This window comes from Gymnoscopelus microlampas (assembly GCF_963454915.1).
Source record: "Gymnoscopelus microlampas genome assembly, chromosome: 19".
NCBI lineage: Eukaryota > Metazoa > Chordata > Actinopteri > Myctophiformes > Myctophidae > Gymnoscopelus > Gymnoscopelus microlampas.
Window position 1 is genome coordinate 21,791,613 of NC_139956.1, and position 21,277 is coordinate 21,812,889.

The window sequence follows — 21,277 nt, forward strand, 5'->3', positions numbered from 1 at the left end:
GAAAAATCTGAAAAGGATATTTTCAACTTTTACCCCTGCAACTGTGCTTTATGGCAATTAGAAAATAAAGTTAACAGCAGAATAAACATCTACTGATGCAACTTGTTTGAGTACCTGGGACCTAACTGTTATTGTTTAAAAAAACAACAACAATAACTGCTGTGAATATCTGTCATCACAAATGGAATTGCATTTTGTGGTTAAGATAAAGACATCTTTGGTGATGTCACAATGACATTGACCTTTGACCTTTTCGACACCTTTTCGACACACCAAATGTCATGAAATTCCCTCAAGACATTCCTGAGATATTGAGTTCACATGACTGGGATAGACAACAGGCCATAGGGACCTTGACCTTTGATCATGTTCACAATGTTGGGGTGTACTGTATGTATGGTTAAGCAGGAAACATAAAGCATAGATACATACAACAAGCATAAAAAGGTGGCAGGTTCCACCTACTCTATAGTCTCCTATATCTAGGCAGTTAAACTTAATCTATCATATTGATTGGAAATGGGGGAAAACAGCCTGACACTTTACAAAGATAACAAAAGCTCAAAAACAAGAGTTACAACTTGTGTGTGTGTGTGTTATGGATTTGGGGGAGGGATTATCAATCATACAAATGAAACTCAGAACTCACCATCAAAAGGCTGAGTGCCTGTGTTGTTTCCTGGTGGCCTGAATGAGGTTGGGGGGAACATACTGTAACTGTGTCAGTGAAAGGGCTTATACCCCCCCCCCCCACCCACCCACATCCCCTATAAGAGCCTGACATTCACTCAGATGGGGACATTTGTAAAAGGTTTACTTCACCATCAGAAAAGAGACACAACCTCAAGTGAGTACAGGCTGACTGCAGTCAGGTGAGTTATTAAATCACACAAATATTTCTTCATGAGTGAAAATAGAATTACTGATTTTAGAATGCAAAAAATTAAGTACAAAAGTACTGAATTACAGTAACAAGAATGAGGAATTCAGCAAATCTTTTCTGTCTGTCTGTCTGTATCATAGAATGTAAAATATCTGTATTATGTATTATTGACACAGCTTGTATTTTAGCAAAATGCATCTGCTGTAAATGCAAATGCTGTACACGGCACCTCATTTATGAGTGATTAAAACATAAAACAGGAAAAGGGCCCATTTCTCCCTGCCAAACATTTCCAATTATTATTTTTCTTCTTTTTTTGGAGGGGCTTTGCTGCCTTTAATTGATAGTGTACAGTGGAGATGGACAGGAACCAGGTAGAGAGAGATGGGAAGAGACATACAGCAACGTTTGTTAGGGAACGGGACTCGAACCAGCAATGCGCTGTCAGGCTACACCAGAGCCTAAGGGCGGTTTCACACTATGGTCCCGGGTGCGCACTCGAGACCCCTCCGTTCCCGAGTGCGCTTGGCTGGCCAGCATTCACACTGGCCAAGGCTCTAACGCGCCCGAATACACTTGCATATATACCCCCGATCCTATAGGTGGCGGCATGCACATAGTGCTTCGCCAGTGGACACAGACGTCATCAACTATGCGACAATGTTTGTGCTGGTCGCGCATAAATATAGGGTTGCCGCTGGGGAGAGAGTCAGGAGCGCACTGAGCGCACAGAAGTCAAGGCACAGACTGCTGTGTTGTTGACAGACAACGGATGCACGCTTATGAGAAACAACACAAATAAAACCTGGTGAAACACTTGTGTGCATTAGCGCAAGATGAGGATACAGGAAACATTCAGTCTAAATGTCCAGTTTGCTAACCTTCACAACCACTACTACTTTTGTATTTGAAACTTTACATTTCTCTAAATATTATAAACTTTCACGACAGCTTAAGTACAAAAATATATCATTTATGAAAAGGCAACTAGCCTATACAGTGAAGTCGGACTGAATGACTGAAACCTTGTATTGTGAATTGTACTTCCATGTACTGTTTCTGATGTCTTACTAAATAAAGTAACGTCTTTTCTTTTTTTACTCTCTTTGTGTGGGGATTATCTGGCACATGTATGCATCTGTTATGAAAGAGAAATTGCATCATGAGTGAAACGGCTATAGTCCTTGGGAAACCATAAACCTACGTAGGCCTACATCTAAATGAGTTACCATATTTACTTATACATTTCAAATTACAAAGCCTTATAAGCTATATATTTCTGGGATGCATAGTAGCTGAAACTCCACAAGATATCCATATATATATATATATATATATATATATATATATATATATATATGGCCTCTCTCTCTATATATATATATATATATATTGCTGCTGTCATTATATGGCCGTGACACGGCCTCTCTTTCTATCTCGCGCTCTCATTCTATTTCTGTATGTAATGTTTTATATAAATAAATAAAAAAGTTTTATATATAAATATTGCGGGTTTTAGCGCATCATCCCGCGGGTTCATTTGGTCATTTAATGATAAAATTAACCCGCGGGATGATGCGGTACTAAATCTTTCATCATCCCGCGGGTTCATTTTATAATTTAATGATGAAATTAACCCGCGGGATCCGGCCATGGTTGAACCCCTGTGGATTGATCTGCGACGTGTTTTTGTTGACTGTCTTTGTCGAGTTTACATACCGTCACCTATTACAAATAGCGGGCCACTTCCGTCAAACGATACGCTTGCTTTCACATTGCAGTGTACCGTAACCGAGGACGCAAGAATCGCACCCGAGACTACCTCTCGAGGTGGTTTCGGGTACGGAGCGGCGATCCGTTTCGGGGAACGATGCGCAACATTCACACTAGCGCGACACCTGCCAAGCGGCCTGGAGTGCGCACCCGGGACCATAGTGTGAAACCGCTATGCGTCCCCGGAACACTAGGCAAGTGGTCCGGGCCAGTTCTTTTTCTTTTTTGTGTCCAGTTATCCAGTTCACCTTGTACCCTTGTCACTTTCTACACCTGGATATTAAATAACATTATTATTGTTGAAAGTGCTGTCCTGGACTTTGTTTATAGCTTTCTTTGGGCTGTATTCATGACACCCTGAAGTGCCTAAGTAATCAAACTCAACACTCAACAATCGTTTCTCCATAGGGTTCTACATGATGCTTGCTGCACTGTGGCTGTTGCTGGCAGTGTGGCCACCCACTGCCCATTTTGCCTGCACCCATGCCCATGCAGACCAGTGCAAAGCTGCTAAGGAGACACCCGGCACCAATCTGGCTGGCGAGGGCTTTGATGTGGTCACCATGGAACGCAAACAGGCCTACGTCATCGACATGGACACCTGGCAGCAACAGAACGACTCCTGCACCCTCTGTACAAATCCCTTTATGGGTCCTAAACCACAGAGACTGCCTGTGGCCGTGGTGGACTGGAGAGCCGTGCACAAGTGCAACATGCAACTGACGAGCAAAGTGTATGACTCCAGTGAGGCTTTCATCAAGGAGAGTCACACAGAAGTGGAAGCCAGCTGGAAAGTTAACCTTAACATAGCAACCCCAAAAGCTAAAGGATCAGTCACTGTAGGAGGAACACACTCTCGTGCTGCCCAGAATGTCATGGCGAAGTCCAAGAAGGACAAATACAGCTTTATTAAACAAGAGGTGGACTGCTCCTACTACAGGTATGAAACAATTACCTATGAGTATACTGAATGGCTGGTTCAGTATACTCATGACCAATTAACATATAGCCTGTCTAGTAAAAGCTGATCAATCTTACAACAATTACAGTAAAATGATTTTAAAATATCATATCTGACCTTGGTAATTAGGACATAAGAATAACATACCAGAATGTTAATTTCTTTCAGAAAAAAAGTTAAAAGGTCTGGAGTGCTCGAAAGTACAAAAAAGTGTCATAAATGCCCAAAAGTACTGCAAAAAAACAAAAACAAAAAACAAGGCACTCATCTAGTGCCCACGGCAACATTTTTGCCAGTTTTTCACTGGATTTACTTTTCATCTTCATCCTTCTGTGGACAACGGATTCATTCCTCGAATCTCCACAGAATCTACATCCGATGGAGACAGAAAAGGAGAATCCACGGGAAATTAAAAATGAAAAACACTCGGACTTTTACCTGCTCGACGCCACAGAATCAACTAAACATCTGGGATTCGCGGCTGGAGCTCTCCATACGCTCCTAGCCATGGGTTCGGCTAGAAAGAACGCGCCCCCGACAGGACGCATGGACCGAAGAATTTTAATCATCCTTTTTCTTCTCCTGTCGCGTGATATCCACGTTAATCCAGGCCCAGTTAACACCAGGCAAACTTCTGCCCGTCTGGCAAGAGAGGCAAACTTGGCCAACGATGCTAGCGCTGCTAACGTTGCTATCATTGCCAACGGCAACATCGCACGATAACAACAACTCCACGCCGCTAGCTCTCGGTCCCAGCAAGCCAATGCACCCTCGGACGGGTGCAGTACGTTAGTCCGACAGCGCATTCCTCCGACAGCGCAGCGCTCCGACGTTTCCAATACTAAACCCGAACCAAACCCGCACCCTAACCCTAACCGCACGCGGATGCCACATAGTCGGAGAAAAGGTCTGTCGGATTAACGCTTTGCTCCCCCCTCGGACTACATCGACACCGCAGCTGCCAGCTGTCCTCGACGCACCACGATGTTCGACGGAGAGACGCTGCGCGACCGAAGAAGCCTATCCACGGACACATCTGGCGGTTCCAGGCGGCACAAGGACCAGGATGGACCTCCGTGAACACAGACGAAGGCCCCCCTCAACCCCCCAACCCCCCATCCCCCAAGCCCCACAGCTGGTTGCTTACCACCAAGAACCAGACGATGCCCAACCCCCCACCGCCCCCCCCCCCCCCCCCAAGCCCCAAAGCTGGTTGCTTACCACCAAGAACCAGACGATGGGGGTGGCGTATGCATGTATGTACATAAAGGCAATGTCTGCATCCTTCGCGAAGACCTGAAAGATGCAGACATTGAAGCTGTGTGGGTTGAGATCATTTTTGAACATGCTAAACCTGTGCTAGTCGGTACCATATACAGACCTCCTAACCAGACTGACTTCTATGATAGACTTGATGAATGTTTAGCTAAAGTGGACCATGAGTAGACGATACTTCTTGGTGACTTTAACACTGACATGCTCCGTAAGGAAGCGTCAGTGTTTAAGTCATTCAGGGGGTTTTGTGATCGGCACTCACTCCACCAGCTGATCACTCAGCCCACAAGGCTGTGTGTTTCCACTCAAACTATCATAGATCTCATTCTAACAACGGGCAAGGACAAAATCCTCAATAGTGGTGTTTCTACCTGTGGCATATCTGATCATAACATGATCTTCTGCACCAGAAAGAAACGTAAACCTAAGACCGGTTACCACAAAACAGTCACGATCAGAGACCTCAAAAACTACAAGAGTGAGGACTTAGATCACAGACTAGAGGAACAGGATTGGTCCGACGTACTAAACAGCACACAGGTACACGAATCTTGGCTTGGTTTCAAAACCAAATTCATTCACCAAATTTTGGATAGTGTGGCTCCCATGAAAACCATCAGGGTCAAAACCCGCTCGGTACCATGGATGAATTCGGACATCCTTACTGCCATAAAAGTCAGAGACAAAAAGTGTTCTGAGTTTCATAAAAGTAGGATCAAACTTGCCAAACGCTACAACAAAGGTCTCGAATATACTCTTGGTTGCTTGTTTTTGCAGGAAATGCACTTAAGACTTCTGGTGATTACTAGTTTTCGTTCCCTACCTATGTTGAATACACTTATTGTAAGTCGCTTTGGATAAAAGCGTCTGCTAAATGACTGTAATGTAATGTAATGTAATGTAATGTAATGTAGCTAAACTCAAAAAAGAGAAAAACATGCTAAGAAACAAGGTAAATGGCATGCTCTTGTTAGCAGAAAAAAAGCTACCTCGATGGCAAAATTGAGGAAAATCAAAGCAAACCACGTGATATTTGGAAGCTATTCAACAACCTACTAGGCTGCAGCAAGAAATTGAAAACCAGGTTTACAAACATAAACCTCAAGGTGAATGACACTCTCATTTCCAACCCTGTCTCCCCCCAAACACGTACAAATAGCACGGATTCACCAAAATAAATCCGTGCATAGATTAAAAGAAACTCCGAAACTCCGTGCATAGGAGACCCATTATCCCCTCCATTCACTTCAATGCGAGGCGGAGACAGTCACGTGACTCTCTACGCTCTCCCCACCACGTATAAATAACACGGATTTCAATTCCGAAAATACACAACTAGAAAGGTCCGGTACTACCCCCCCCCCCCCCCCCCCAACCTCTCTACACTCTCCCCACCACGGTCAGTTAATGTACAAGTAGATGGAATTACCTGCTTGGCATTGCTGCCTGTCGCACCTCCTCCGGTGCCCACGGGTCAGCTGCAGGGTCATCAGCTAGGAACCACCATTCCTCAACGTTTCGCTCCTTTAATCACTAGAACGTCTCCTGGTGGCGGAGCAGTGACAGGGACGTCTCCCTGTCACCCCCTGCAGCTGACAGTTGTTACCCCCTGCGGCTGTTGTCGGGGTTAGTTGTTCTTTCCCCAGCTCCTATCCTTCCTCCTCAACCAGAGCCAAAAGCTTCCTTTCTCGGCCTCTTCTGCCAGGTCTTTTATGGCCTTCCTCAGCTTCCCTCCTGTCACTCCTGCATCCCTCAGGAGGCGTGTGACTGACTGCCCCACGTAGCCTCGGCAGCCAACCTCCACTGGGTAGATGGTGGCCTTCCAGCCGGCCTCCCGGCACTCAGCAGCCAGCTCTGAGTACTTGGCCTTCTTGCGCTCGAAGGCGGCCTCAATCCCCTCCTCTGATAGGACTGTCAGTTCGATGAGGTGCACCGCTCTTGCCTTGGTGGACCACACCACGATGTCAGGGCGGAGAGATGTAATTGTGATCTCCGTGGGGAACCGGAGCTGCGTCTTGAGATCAACTCTCATGTCCCACTCCTGGTCGGGGGAGAAGGGCCTCGATGTCTCTCTTGGCCTGTTGTTTCTTCGTCCACCCCCTTCCATGACAAAGCTGGTGTGGTTCTCTGCTGGTGATTCTTTGCTGCCCCGTCGGCGCTCCTCCAGCACCTCAGCCAGTTTCCCCAGGACTTGGTCGTGGCGCCATCTATAGCGCCCCTGGGAGAGTGCGATCTTGCAGCCTGACAAGATGTGCTGGAGGCTTGCGTTGGGAGCACTGCAGAGTGAGCAGCATTCCTCATTCCCGAACCATTGATGCAGGTTACGAGGACAGGGAAGCGTGTCATAAGTAGCACGAATGAGGAAGCTGATCCTTGCCTGTGGAATCTTCCACAGGTCAGACCAACTGATCTTCCGGTTGACAACTCCCTCCCAGGTTGTCCAACTTCCTTGTCGGCTCTGTGACACGGCCTTGATCTTGTAGCGCTCTTCCTCTATCCTTGACACCTCTGCCACCACCATCTCCTTCCTCTCCTTACGGTTAGCCTTGGACCAGAACCGTGGCGCTTCTCCCCATCCTAGCCCTGTTCTTCCTGCTTGGACTCTACCCATGATCTCTCTGTGCTGCAGCCTACTGACGGCTTGGTCAACCTCTGCTTGGGCGTTCCACTTTCTGCCAGTGGGAACCCTGGCGTTGGCGTTCCTCACTGACTGGTCTGTGGACTCTCTTAGCTCGAGGACCAGCCTGGACTTCTCCTGCATGTAGCCGAGACTGATGCACGTATAAATAACACGGATTTCAATTCCGTAAATACACAAAGGCCCCCAACCGCATTGCCCCGACCGCTGGCATAGCGGTCCGGGCACCTAGGCTCCAAAGCAGCCTGACAGCGTTTGTGAACGGCGCTCTCTCACAAATGCAAAATATAAGATTGCCCCAAATATTAACTAGGTGTCCGAAGTATTTGTGCAATATATTAGTCCACGTTTTTCAATAAAGAAGTGTTTTAATCCTGTCTGTGGCCGAACGCCATTTCCCCCCTCGTTTACTTTCTGTTTACATTGAGTGTAATTTCGGCTTTCACCGGATGCGCCCCGTCTCAGAATCGGCCACAGACGGGATTAAAACACTTTTTAATTGAAAAATATGGATTTAGACATTGCACAAATTCTCCGGACACCTAGATAACATTTGGGGCAAGCGGGTAAGCACCTTATATTTTACATTTGTACATGTTTGGAGAATTACGGTTTTTACTGGTGACATTACAGGGCAAACTGCGGGGGTTATAAAAAATAGCACGGATTCACTCCGTGCATGGGAGACCCATTATCCCCTCCATTAACTTCGATAGCGCGTATGCAAATTAGCCATGTGGTCTTACCAAAATTTTAAGACCAAAATTGTACATAAGTACGACTTAAGTTCAATTTTGAGGTATTTGTTATACTTTTTTGGAGTATTTCCAATTTTCAGTACTTTTACTTCTACTCCACTACATGTCAGAAGCAAATATTATACTTTTATATATATTATATTATACTAATATATATATAAATATTATACTGTTAAAACTACAAGTTACTTTGTAGATTTTGATTATTATTACTCTCCGCAGGAGAGTATTGTTTTCACTTTCTAAATATGACACACCGATTGGTCAAGCCTCACGTGACACGTGACAATACGGTGAAATACTGTATAAATACATGGCGTCACTTTGACAGTGTCTCTGCCACTGTCAAAGTGAGGTAAGACAGGAACCATCACGAAATGGCTGCATGGCTGATACATAATTGGCAGATAGGACAGATAGGACACTTATATAGACAGGAGGGATATGACACTTACACAAACGGATAGGACACTTACAGTACACAGACAGGACGGATAGGACACTTATACAGACAGGACGGATAGGACACTTATACAGACAGGACGGATAGGACACTTATACAGACAGGACGGAATGAACACTTACACAGACAGGACGGATAGGACACTTACAGTATACAGACAGGACGGATAGGACACTTATACAGACAGGAGGGATAGGACACTTACACAGACAGGAGGGATAGGACACTTACATAGACAGGACGGATAGGACACTTATACAGACGGATAGGACACTTATACAGACAGGACGGATCGGACACTTATACAGACAGGATGGATAGGACAGTTAGAACATAAGAATTAGAACATTCCCAACATTCCCAACACAAGTCAGGTAAGAGTGAGTTAAGACAGGAACAATCACGAAATGGTTGAGAAATGGCGGATACTGTAACAATTGGATAGGACACTTACACAGACAGGACGGATAGGACACTTACACAGACAGGACGGATAGGACACTTACATAGACAGGACGGATAGGACACTTATACAGACAGGAGGGATAGGACACTTATACAGACAGGACGGATAGGACACTTATACAGATAGAACATTCCCAACATTCCCAACAGCGGAGAGTTGTGCTCCGAGGAGCACTTTTTCTAGTTATTATTATTATTATAGAACATACATTATCCACTTCAGCATACATTTCAGCCATTTAAAAATAGCAGATCTACAAGCTGACAATGAGCTTGTAGATCTGCAATTTTCAAAGGATTTGTTTACATTTGCTAGTTCATTTTAAACGGTGTAAACTGAACTTTGAACTACACCGTGCGTATTCTATTCTAAAAACAATAATTATTAATATCAACAAAAAATATTATTTTCATTTTCACTTTCTTTAGCTCTGGTCTGGTAAACCGAAATCTGGTGTTGGTCAGGCCATCGCATGTATTTATGAATTATCATATAATTTGTGCCAATGGGTTGTAGGCTCTTATTGATTTCAAAATAAAAAAGTGAATCTAATAAAGTTTAGTAGCGCGTCGCAGAAGTGAATCCGGTTTGGAACGAACCGGAAGCAGTACTGTCATCGCCTGAAAGTGAGGTCGCTTGCTGTCTTTTGCGGGATACGTAGGTAAGATTATAATATTTTTTTGTAACGAAATCACGGTATCAATGGAATTATTGTCGTTGTGTCAGTGTTATAATTGTTTTGCATCACGTTACATGATGTGTTGGAATCATTGCATTGTCCTCGTAACAGCTTATATGAATGAGGTTAGCTTAGCTTAGCATATTAGCTGCCTGCTAGCTAACATGGGCCTAGCAGTAGATATAAAAGTTACCTGTTTTCTTAATGTGCAATTTGTTTTAATAAGTAGCAAATCTTGGTGCGACATGTTGTACGACTGTAGAGCAGGGGTCTTCAACGTTTTCAGGCCAAGGACCCCCTAGCTGAGAGAGATATGAAGCAGGGACCCCCTCTATATTGTATTACATTTTCCCTCGACACATATGTCCCAGTGTCAAAAATAGCAGATCTACAAGTTCACAGAGCTTGTAGATCTGCTATTTTTGGTTAAGTTCTCCCCAGAATAGGGATGCTAGGGTTCAATTGATTAATGTAAAAAAGAAAAATCATACCACACAAAGATTTTGCGGTCCCCCTGTAGTAACTCTGAGGAACCCCCTAGGGGTCCCGGACCCCCTGTTGAAGACCCTGTAGACTCTACAGGGTCTTATTTACGTATCTAATATATATAGAGCAACCAAATAAACACACACTTTATATTAGATACGTAAATACAAAATTAGTAAAAGCGAAATACATTGTAAAGCTGTTCTGCATCTAATGCAGGGGTATAAAAAAATGTACTCCAGTGATGTTGCTAGGTTTTCAATGTAATGGGTCCCGGGACCCACAGGTTGTCATTCAAATGGGTCCCAGAAACATTTTATGGTTCCCCAATTACACTTCTTTGATCTCCAATCTCCATATCTTTTATGCGTGTGTGACTGTGTACATTATATCCTGATGCAGTGGATCTCAACCTTTTCAGGCAGTGACCCCCCAAAATAATCATATTTTAACTGGGGACCCCCCACCCTGAGGAATTAGGAGTTGAGGCACTTAATTTAGTTTGATTCAGTTCCACAGATACATATTGTGAAAATAGCAGATCTAGATCAGTGCGACCCGTTCCTGCTTTTCAAGACCGATACCGATATATATACATATATTAAAAAATCATAAATATATTTTTTCAAATCTATATGAATCTTTAGTATTAGCACACCTTATGGTAAGAAATACTAGTAGTGGGCAACAGGTGGATTTAACATACCTTTGACCAATAGAATACATTTAATCATAGAACCTTTTAATCATTATTATTATTTTATTTTGTATTTATGAATGTAGAATTTATTTTTACTATTTTTTGTGTAGCAATAAAAGACTGAAAACACTGGCTTACAGTGGAAGTATTGGCAAATAAAGAAATAGGAATTCAAGAAATAATGAAGACAAATACTGACAATGCCTATGAACATTGGCTTGCAGTTATTGCACATAGCCAACATGCAATAATAATATTAGGCTTATCATTGAGAAAGGAAAATAAAGTTGTCTTTGAGGAGAAGTGGAACCTTATAAGTCACTTTAAGTTTAGCATGAGGGAGAGGGTCTACCCTCTTCAGGGAATTAATTGATATGATATCTCTAGGCTACAGAAAACATCCAGTTGCCTATTAAACATACACAAGACACAGACGATTGACAACTGGTTACTTACAGCTGCCATTAATTAGTGCTTTTGATTGCCTTTGTGGTCAAATCAGGGTCAAATGCATAGGCTCAACAAGCCATCGTTAACCTGCTAATGTTACACAGCTGATTGGCAACATTAATCCACCACATCACTCTGATCTCCAAGCAAGTTGGAGAACACTCTAAAATCGGGGATTTTACTTTGGCTGGTCAATTTAAGATGACAACAGCAACAAAGATTAGTTGTAGACCTGTATGTATGATGATCAGTTATTATTCCAGACAGTTTTTTATTTAGCGAATGCAAAGTCCTTAAGCCAAGCAGTTGCCTCCTGGTCTGCTGTATGGAGGGTGACTAATCCTCCTTTCAGTCTTTGGAGAGGACAAACTTCTATGATGTGCTCCATAGTTTGCTCCTCACCACAAGCACACAGTGGGCTTGGGCTACTGCCCCACTTGTGAAGGCTGGCTATTGCAGCTGCCATACCCTGGCTCCAGGGAAGAAAAAAAAAAGAAGTACTTTTTTGATAATAAATCGGGAAAATCAGGCAAAAATAAGAATTAAATAACATAACCCTAACCTAACCCGAATCCTAACCCTAAAACCGAAATAAAGTAACCAGAAACTGGAAAAAAACGAACCCAACCCGCCCAGAACCGCACAAAAAATTCGCGCGCGCGCGGGGTGACCTCATGCACGCGCGCTGCGCGCGCGTGCATGAGGCCGCGTGCATGCTGCCATACCTTAGCTTTTGCTGAACTGACGCCACTGATGTCCAGTCCTGAATCGATTGAGTGTCGACCATTGTCTCCTTGGGAGGTTGGTGCCAGGGACCTGTTGGTTGGGGTCTGACACCAGATGTTTGTTTGGGACCTCCTTGGACTCCCATTCATTTCTCCAAGCTGATTGGATGGTGAAGTCAGCTGGTGGGGTGTTCTTCCAAATTGGCCGTCTGGATGGAAGTCGAGCAGTGGGTGGGTTGTAGATGTCTGCATGGATTGGTAGATGGGGGGAGTCTTTGGACTTTTGAAGCATCCTTTGAGTAAATGCTGCTCGCCGGATATGTGGAGGAGCTATGTTTGATAAGACAGGGAGCCAGGGGAATAGTCCCGGTTATGGTTCTCATGGTTGTGTTGAGCTGGGTGTCCACGTGGTGTGTATGAGATGACCTGGACCAGACAGGGGCACAATATTCTGCTGCAGAATATGCAAGGGCCAGTGCTGAGGTGCGCAGTGTGCAGGCTGCCGCCCCCCATTTTGCACCAGCGAGCTTGCAGAGCAGGTTGTTTCTTGACTTCACCTTAGCTGCCGTCCCTTTTAGATGTTCCTTGAAGGATAGGGTCCTGTCAAGGGTCACTCCAAGGTAGGTTGGATTAGAGGCATGCTTCAGCTTGAGTCCGCTCAGGTGGATGTTTAGTTCTCTGGCAGCTTTTGCATTGTGGAGATGGAATACACTGGAGACAGTTTTAGCTGGGCTTGGTTTTAGGCGCCAGGTTTTGCAGAACTGGTCCAGTTTAGCCAGGTCTTCATTGAGCACCTGTTCCAGTGGGTCAAAGTCTGGTGCTTGGAATGCCAAACAGATGTCATCTGCATAGATGAATTTGCGGGATTTGGTGGTGGGTAGGTCGTTTGTGTAGAGGTTGAACAGGGTTGGAGCTAGAACTGAGCCTTGCGGGAGACCATTCGTCTGCGTTCTCCATGCGCTCGTGTTCTGTCCGAGGTGAACTCTGAACCTCCGGTTGGTCAGCAGAGTTTGGATTATTGCTGTTGCCCAGGCAGGGAGCGCCTTTGTGAGTTTCAGTATGAGGCCCTTGTGCCAGACAGTGCCAGACAGTTAACATCAGGGGACCCTGAGATAGCAGACCATCTCATTGAATCGCTAACTACAGCCCGGCGAAAGAAATGGGAGGAGACAGTCGCTGACCTGAATTTTACCCACTCTAGCAGGAAATGTTGGAGCCTCATACGCCGCCTAGGAGCTGCACAGAAGCCCCCTAGCCAAAGCCGAGCATCTGTCACACCCAACCAAGTTGCATCCCACCTACTGTCTATTGCAAAAGCAACCCAGGACAAACACACCAGAAGAGCAGTTACAACTGAGCTAAAGAAACATCGAAAAACGCCCTGAGAGGAAAGAAACCCTGAGCCTTTTGAGGTTGCTGAACTGGAGAAAGTCCTGCAGGGCCTGAAATGTGGAAAGGCAGCAGGATATGACAACATCTCTCCAGAGTTCATGAAACACCTTGGTCCCCGAGCCCTAACCTGGCTGAAACAATTCTACACCAGGATCACACAGACAAACTTGATCCCAAAGAAATGGCGGACAGCAAAGGTTATTGCCATACCAAAACCTGGCAAAGACCACAAATTACCAGCAAGCTACCGCCCAATCTCCCTACTCAGCGTTCCCTTCAAAATCCTGGAACGCCTAATACTGCAACGTATTTCTTCAGGGGTAGAGGATATTCTCTGCGTGGATCAAGCAGGTTTCCGCAAGGACCGCAGCACAGGAGAACAAGTACTGGCCCTTACCACCTTCATCGAAATTGGCTTCGAGAGCAGACTAAAGACAGGGACTGTGTTCCTCACAACACGTTGCAACGCTTGTGAGCTTGTAGATCGGCTATTTTCAAAAGTTTAAATAGGGCTGAAGTGGTTTATGTATGTTTTGTCAAAGCTGCAAAGGCAAAGAAACATAGTAGGCTAACTAAAGTTTTCAAATAATTGTAGTGGAATAAAAGTAGGCTATAATATTTGCCTCTGAGATGCAGTGGAGTAGAAGTAAAAGTAATGCAAATCGGAAATACTCCAGTCAAGTAAAAATACCTTAGAATTATACTTGAGTACAGTACATGTACTTAGTTTTGATTGATTGATTAATTACTTACTCACCTTCTGCAAAGATGACGAAAGAGAACACACTTTTGTTCCATAGGCATATTGGTTTCAGAGAGCATGGTGGGGTAAATATGAACTTTTACCCTAAAGTATTTGTATTCCATAATGTCCGACGTTCACGTCTGTTGTTTACGTTTACTGATGGGACTCATGGGAGAACCGGAGAACGGAGGCTTGACGCACGTCGTCAAGGGGCCTTCGTGGAAATCTGTTTCCTTTCAAAATGATGCACATTTCAAAATAAGATGTTTTTTTATCTATACTTGTAATGTTATAATTCCACATACGTTTTATTTTGATACATACTACTGGAAATAGAAGTAGCCAGGTAGCCTAGTTGAAACTACAAACTACAAAAGTACTTTTTAATTATCCTAAATTACTTGGGGGGTCCAATCTGACTTGGGGGGGTCCAATCTGGGGGGGGGGTCCAATCTGACTTGGGGGGGTCCAATCTGAAGCTAGGGGGGGGGACAAAACCCCCCCGTCCCCCCCGGGATTGACGCGCATGGAAACATGGACTCATTTTACGAAAAACAAGGTGTACGCAATGATGATTTTAAACTCTCCCCTGTGACAACAGATGAGGTGTTTAAAAAATTGAGTGCACTTCAACAACACAGAGCCACAGGACTCGACAACATCCCCTCCAAATTTCTAAAAGACTCAGCCGCTTCCATCGCTCCAATCATAACTCACATAATAAACCTCTCCATCATACAGGGACAGGTCCCTAACGACTTCAAAAAAGCAAGGGTGACCCCTCTGTACAAAAAAGGAAACCAATTAGACCCTGGCAACTACCGCCCTATTTCTATTCTTAGCTCCATCTCGAAAGTCATGGAAAAAATAGTCTATGAACAGGTCGATAAGTACCTTGCCGAGAACAATCTAATTTACAAATTCCAATCTGGTTTCAGAACAAACCACTCCACTGACACATGCCTTCTCTATTTGAACGACTCTATCAAACAAGATGTCGACAATGGCAAATATTGCGGCATGGTCATGCTGGACCTCCAGAAGGCCTTTGACACCGTTAATCACCCAATTATGATCAATAAGCTCAAAGCAATAGGCTTTGATGACACGTCAGTGAACTGGATGAGATCCTACCTGGAAGGGAGGGAGCAAGTGGTGGAAGTAAACGGCACCCAGTCCCCTCCCCTCCCAGTGACTTGTGGTGTTCCTCAAGGAAGTATACTAGGACCTCTACTGTTCCTAATATATGTGAATGATATGTCTTCAGCTTGCGACTGCAAACTGTTCCTGTTCGCAGATGACTCGGCTCTGCTGGTCTCGGACAGGGACAGGCTGCAGGTTGAGAAAACTCTCAGCACAGAACTCAACAAGATCTGCATCTGGCTCTCCAACAACAAACTTTCATTACACCTGGGTAAAACTGAATCCATCCTCTTTGGGTCCAGTCCTAACCTTAGCAAGGCTGAGAGTTTCACGATCAAAGTGGGTGAAAATATTATCACAAGAAAGGAGGAAATTACCTACCTGGGTTCCATCTTGGAGGCAAACCTCTCCGGTAACAAAAACGCTGAAAAAACGATCAAAAAGGCCCACAAAATAACACGCTATTTGTGGAGGATTGATCGTCTAGTCAGTAAGAATACTCTGAAGATTCTTGCAGGGGCCCTCATACAAGGTCATTATGATTATGCATGCACTTCATGGTATCACAACACCTCCAAGGCCTTAAAAACAAGGCTCCAAACATCCCAAAACAAACTTGTAAGGCTACTTCTTGGCCTCAATCACAACACCCATCTAACCCATGCTCATTTTGCTAGGATTGGATGGCTTAGGGTTGAGGACAGTGTACAGCAACTTGCTATAGGCCTGGTCTTCAAGATACACCACAACATTGGGATCCCCCTGTATTTGTCAAAATACTTCCAAAATATTAATCAAGTCCATGATCATAACACCAGAGGAAGCTCCACAAATCATGTTCAACCCAGATTTGGCTCAACAAAGGGAATGAACTCGTTTTCATGCTATTCATCAAAAATGTGGAATGCCCTACCAAAAGGAGATAAGGAGTGTAAAACCCTACTCACATTCAAAACTGCCCTAAAGATACACCTTCAGGAGGCTGCAATCCAAAAATGGCCCCTGTCCAAGTCTTAACCTACCCCATGTCCTAACCTAACCTACCCCCTACCCCCCCCCTCTCTCTTTCTTCTTTTGTACATATTTTTCACTCTTCATACCAGTAACCTGTAAACTGATTGTATGACATTTTGTATAGTAGTGTGTATATCTGTCTGTCTCTTATATGTCATCATGATTTGTGTGCATGGTAGTGATGCGCGGGTCGGGTTTTTTCATGACTCGGCCAGCCCCGCCCCGCCACGGAACCCAACCCGCCTCAACCCGCCCCGCGAACCCATATATAAATCTATGGCTCAACCCGCCCCGCGACCGCGATTTTTTTTTAATTCTGTAAAATCATGGTTAGAAAATAATCCCCAAGTGTATTCAAACTGTTTTATTGTTATTATTCTTATTCTTATTAGGAATAAAGACAAAACAAGAGCATGTTATTATTTTTATTTTTTTTGCGTGTGAGAGCGCGTGACCCGCTCACCCGCAGCCCGCATAATTTTCTCCGAAATTCTGACTTGACCCACCCGCGCTGCGGGTTGACCCGCGCATCACTAGTGCATGGGGATCTCATCTTAAACAAGCTAAGTGCTTAATGAGCTATCCAGTTTAGTAGACCTTGTATTGTGAATTTGTACTTCCATGTACTGTTATGTACTGTCATGTACTGTTCTCATGTCTTACTAAATAAAGTACATCAATCAATCTAATAAAGTTTTAAAAGCCTTTATCAGAGTGGCCTTCTTTAGGGTGTCAAACCCTGAAGAAGGTTGTTGTTCTATTACGTGTGGGTTGTATCCCTTTTACCATGCATTGATTTAAACATTTCCATTATGAAATAGCCACTGAATAAAGTATTTTTAAACTTTATCACCAGAAGAGTGCTTTGGATTTTTTTTCTTTTGTGTCTTTTGCCATATCGTCACCTTGCTAAACTAATGGCCTAAGTAATTTTTTGAAGAAAATGATATTTTTGCCTAAGTCAGCTCCTCATGACACTGGCCACCTCTGGTAAAATCGCCCATATCCTAATTGAAAAGGATCATGCTGTTCACTCCCCTTTTTGTGACTTAGGCCAAAAAATATGCCTTTTTAGCAGCTGCAAAGCTGCTCTACAAACAGACAGAGACATCGTCATTCGCGACACCTATGTGACACCTATTTGTCATTGGCTGTCCTGGCTGTCCTTCACTACTTTAAGCCAATGGGGACACTTCCCCGTTTAAGCCAATGGGGAGATGGTCCGTCCTCCTTAGTACCACCCCTCCCCTCCCCCTCCATGAGGAAATCAAGGCTCCTTAGTTTCTTCAACAACAGTATTCTGCAAGTGCAACGTAGCTTGTTAGCTCAAATGCTAGCGTGCTTCCTCAGACCTAGTTGAACTATTAAGTTATTATTTGGCCATGTTCACCCTGACTTTAATCTTCGCTATTGTTGGGAAGACCCGTGTGTTGTCTAAGAAGGTTGCCAACACTTATATAAAAAACATAATTCGCGTTTAGCGGCGCACATTCAATGTCGCCAGGTTTGGCGAGAAGTCAGGCTATAGAGTTAGCCTAAATGCTAGCGTGCTTCCTCAGACCTAGTTGGCCTATTAAGTTATTATTTGGCCATGTTCACCGTTACTTTAATCTTCGCTATTGTTAGGAAGACCTGTGTGGTGTCTATGATAACAATCACACACACGCTGACAAGCCACACACACGCTGACAAGCCACACACACACACACACACACACACACACACACACACACACACACACACACACACACACACACACACACACACACACACACACACACGCACGCACACACACACACACACACACACACACACAATGCAGCTGCTAATAATATGACTGTCAAGTCATATTTATTCTTGTTTTTGTGACTTAAGCCAAATTATTTACTGATTTAGGCCATTTTGTAAAAATGTTTTGCTTTTTTTTTTGGCCTACAGTAAGTCAGATTTAATCCTATTTAAACCTATTTAAATCTCTTATGTTACATAACTGACAGACAGTGTTATTTCTATTTAAATAGTCATAATTTGTTTTTTCATTTTCATTTTGGGTGAAATGATTAAGAAATATCATATAGTTTTGTTTTTGGATCAGTTTTTTATTTTTCCTGAAAAACTTAAAAAAATGATTTAGGCCATTAGTTTAGCAAGGCGACGATATTCATTTCTTTGTCTTCTTTTCCCTTAGTTATCGTCTTAGAAGCGATCCTCCACTGCATCCTGAGTTTATTCAAGCTGTAAACGCACTCTCCCCCATGTACACTGATCAGACCAGAGATGTTTACAGGAATCTCTTGACCACGTTTGGCACCCATTACATCCACAAGGCTCGTCTGGGCGGCAGGGTGAAGAGTGTCACCTCTGTGCGCGTGTGCCAGGCATCACTGGAGGGCTACACCGAGACACAGGTGAAAGATTGCCTGGACGCTGAGGCGACTGCGGGGACACACACAAATACTGTGGATTCCAAGGCTGAGGCACATTATTGCAAGAAGTTGCTTGAGAAACGCCGCGACAAGCAGAGCTTCAGCAATATGTTCCGCGAGAGGCGCATCGAGGTGGTGGGAGGCCGGACCGAAGGCACGGCCGACCTCCTCTTCTCGGCCAAGATTGACCCCACTGCCATCCAAGAGTGGAAGAAAACCCTGATAGCCACACCGGACATCAACAACTATGCTCTGCAACCTCTCCACATGCTGGTGAAACACCCTGAGAAGAGACAGGGACTGAAGAAGGCCATCGAGGACTACATCCTCGAACAAGCTCTCATCCAGCGCTGCTCCAGCAAGTGCCCCGGAGGTTCCACCCGTAGCGCCCACGATGTCTGCAACTGTGTGTGCCAGCCCAGTGCACAGATGACCAGCCAGTGTTGTCCTCAGCAACGGGGCCAGGCTCGCCTCAAAGTAACTGTCAGACATGCCACAGGACTGTGGGGGGACAAACGCTCCAAAACTGACGGATTTGTAAAAGTGCTTTTTAAAGACAAGACCCATCAGACAAGAGTCATCTACGACAACGATTACCCTAAGTGGAACAGGCAGTTTGACATGGGCTTTGTCTCACTGTCCCAAGGCAGCGCACTAACACTGGAGGTGTTTGACGAAGATAAGCATTGGTATAAGTCATCGAACGATCTTCTGGGAAAGTGCAACAAGCCAATTAAATCTGGGAAACATGATAATGTAATGTGCCCCTTGAATCACGGCAACTTGTTCTTCTCCTACGAGGTCAGCTGTGCCCCGGGGCTGACAGGCGACACCTGCACCACCTATGCCCCCTCCGTCATGAGTCCTGACCTCCGTGACCTCTACGTCTCCAGGAACAGCCTGAATGTCACCCAGGAGTTGCTGGCTCACCTCAGGATGGGCCATCATGTGGAAGACCCCCTGACCTTTTTCCTTAAGCACGAGAAGGAAAGAAGCAAGCAGGAGAGAGGCAAGGTCAAGGGTGACACTTATCTCCCTGACTGACATGTAACCTCCAATGCATCAGCAATTAGGTTTCAGCAAATATATAACTATGTCAGCATTCTATCATTTATACAGACATACTGTATTATAACCTAATAAAATGTCTACCCTTATTCCTTTTAAACACACGTCTAAAGCATGGACCAGTTTGCATTTAGGTCTACATGGAGCATGTGTTATCTCCTTTGCATAGTAGCCTATTTTTAGTTATTTCTAGTTATTTTCAACTTACCCCTGCAACTGTGCTTTATGGCAATTAGAAAATAAAGTTAACAGCAGAACAAACGTCTACTGATGTCTCTTTTTTTTTGAGTACCTGGGACCTGTTATTGTTTAAAAAAATGTATTGTAAAATACGCAACAAGAAATTATACAAGGATGAGGACTTGAGCGCTACCAGGGGCTTTAGAAGCTTCTATCCTTGTACTACATTATGGTCATGCACACGTACTGTACAGCCACTAGATATAGCAGGCTTTGACACTCGACCTCTACCATGCTTCACACGTAGGCTACCACACATTCTTTATGACAGGTGTATAGTGGAAATCAGCTAGGTGTGATGTTGTTTCTCACAGATGCTCACAAACCATTTTAACAAGGACATTTGCAAACAATCAGACATTTAGTTCAATGTATTTGGATCTCTTACATGATCAAAGGGCCAGTTTCTGAAACAGTTTACATGAATCCAGGACAACCCCTCCAAAGTGGATATGGTAGAACATTTATTGCATGGTTTGAAATGAGTTGGGTTAGTTCTGGGATTTAACAATAGGCCTATTCATAATCAAACATGGAAGGTTTCTTCCAAACCTTGAAATTAATTCAAACAAACAGGTCATTTATGTTGCTTCAGTGAGTTTGAACTTGAAAAACTGACTATCAGAAAAGGAACATCATTGACATGTTGATTTGGCTAAGTTGCGGGTGTAGCTCTATCTCACACACACAATGCATCTCATTCTTTGCATGGGCAATTTAAATGCCGTAGCCTGTGGTTATCAAGATATATCCTTGAAGCGGTAGTCATAAACTCTCCGTTCAACCAAAGTACCACAGAGCCACTCTGCAAAGCTGCCCTGGTCAGCAGCTTTCTCCATTGCCCAGTACCAGAGGCACAGCCTGGCTGTTGACACATACAGAAACATGAATATTCAATGCATATACCCAGTGGTGTAAAGTAACTAAGTAGATTTACTCAAGTACTGTACTTAAATACAATTTTGAGGTATTTTTTACTTTATTGGAGTATT

The 21,277-nt window shown here is 44.2% G+C and overlaps 1 protein-coding gene across 1 annotated transcript; it reads left to right on the top strand.

The window, feature by feature from the left end:
- Positions 1 to 2,753: 2,753 nt before the first annotated feature.
- Positions 2,754 to 20,285, top strand: LOC311034417 (perforin-1-like; the record flags this gene model as incomplete). The annotated part of the gene is made up of 3 exons (XM_084042298.1): positions 2,754 to 2,850; positions 3,065 to 3,596; positions 18,740 to 20,285. 3 exons carry the CDS (start codon positions 2,754 to 2,756, stop codon positions 20,019 to 20,021), a joined length of 1,911 nt encoding a protein of 636 aa, XP_083898424.1. The 3' UTR covers positions 20,022 to 20,285.
- Positions 20,286 to 21,277: the final 992 nt, after the last annotated feature.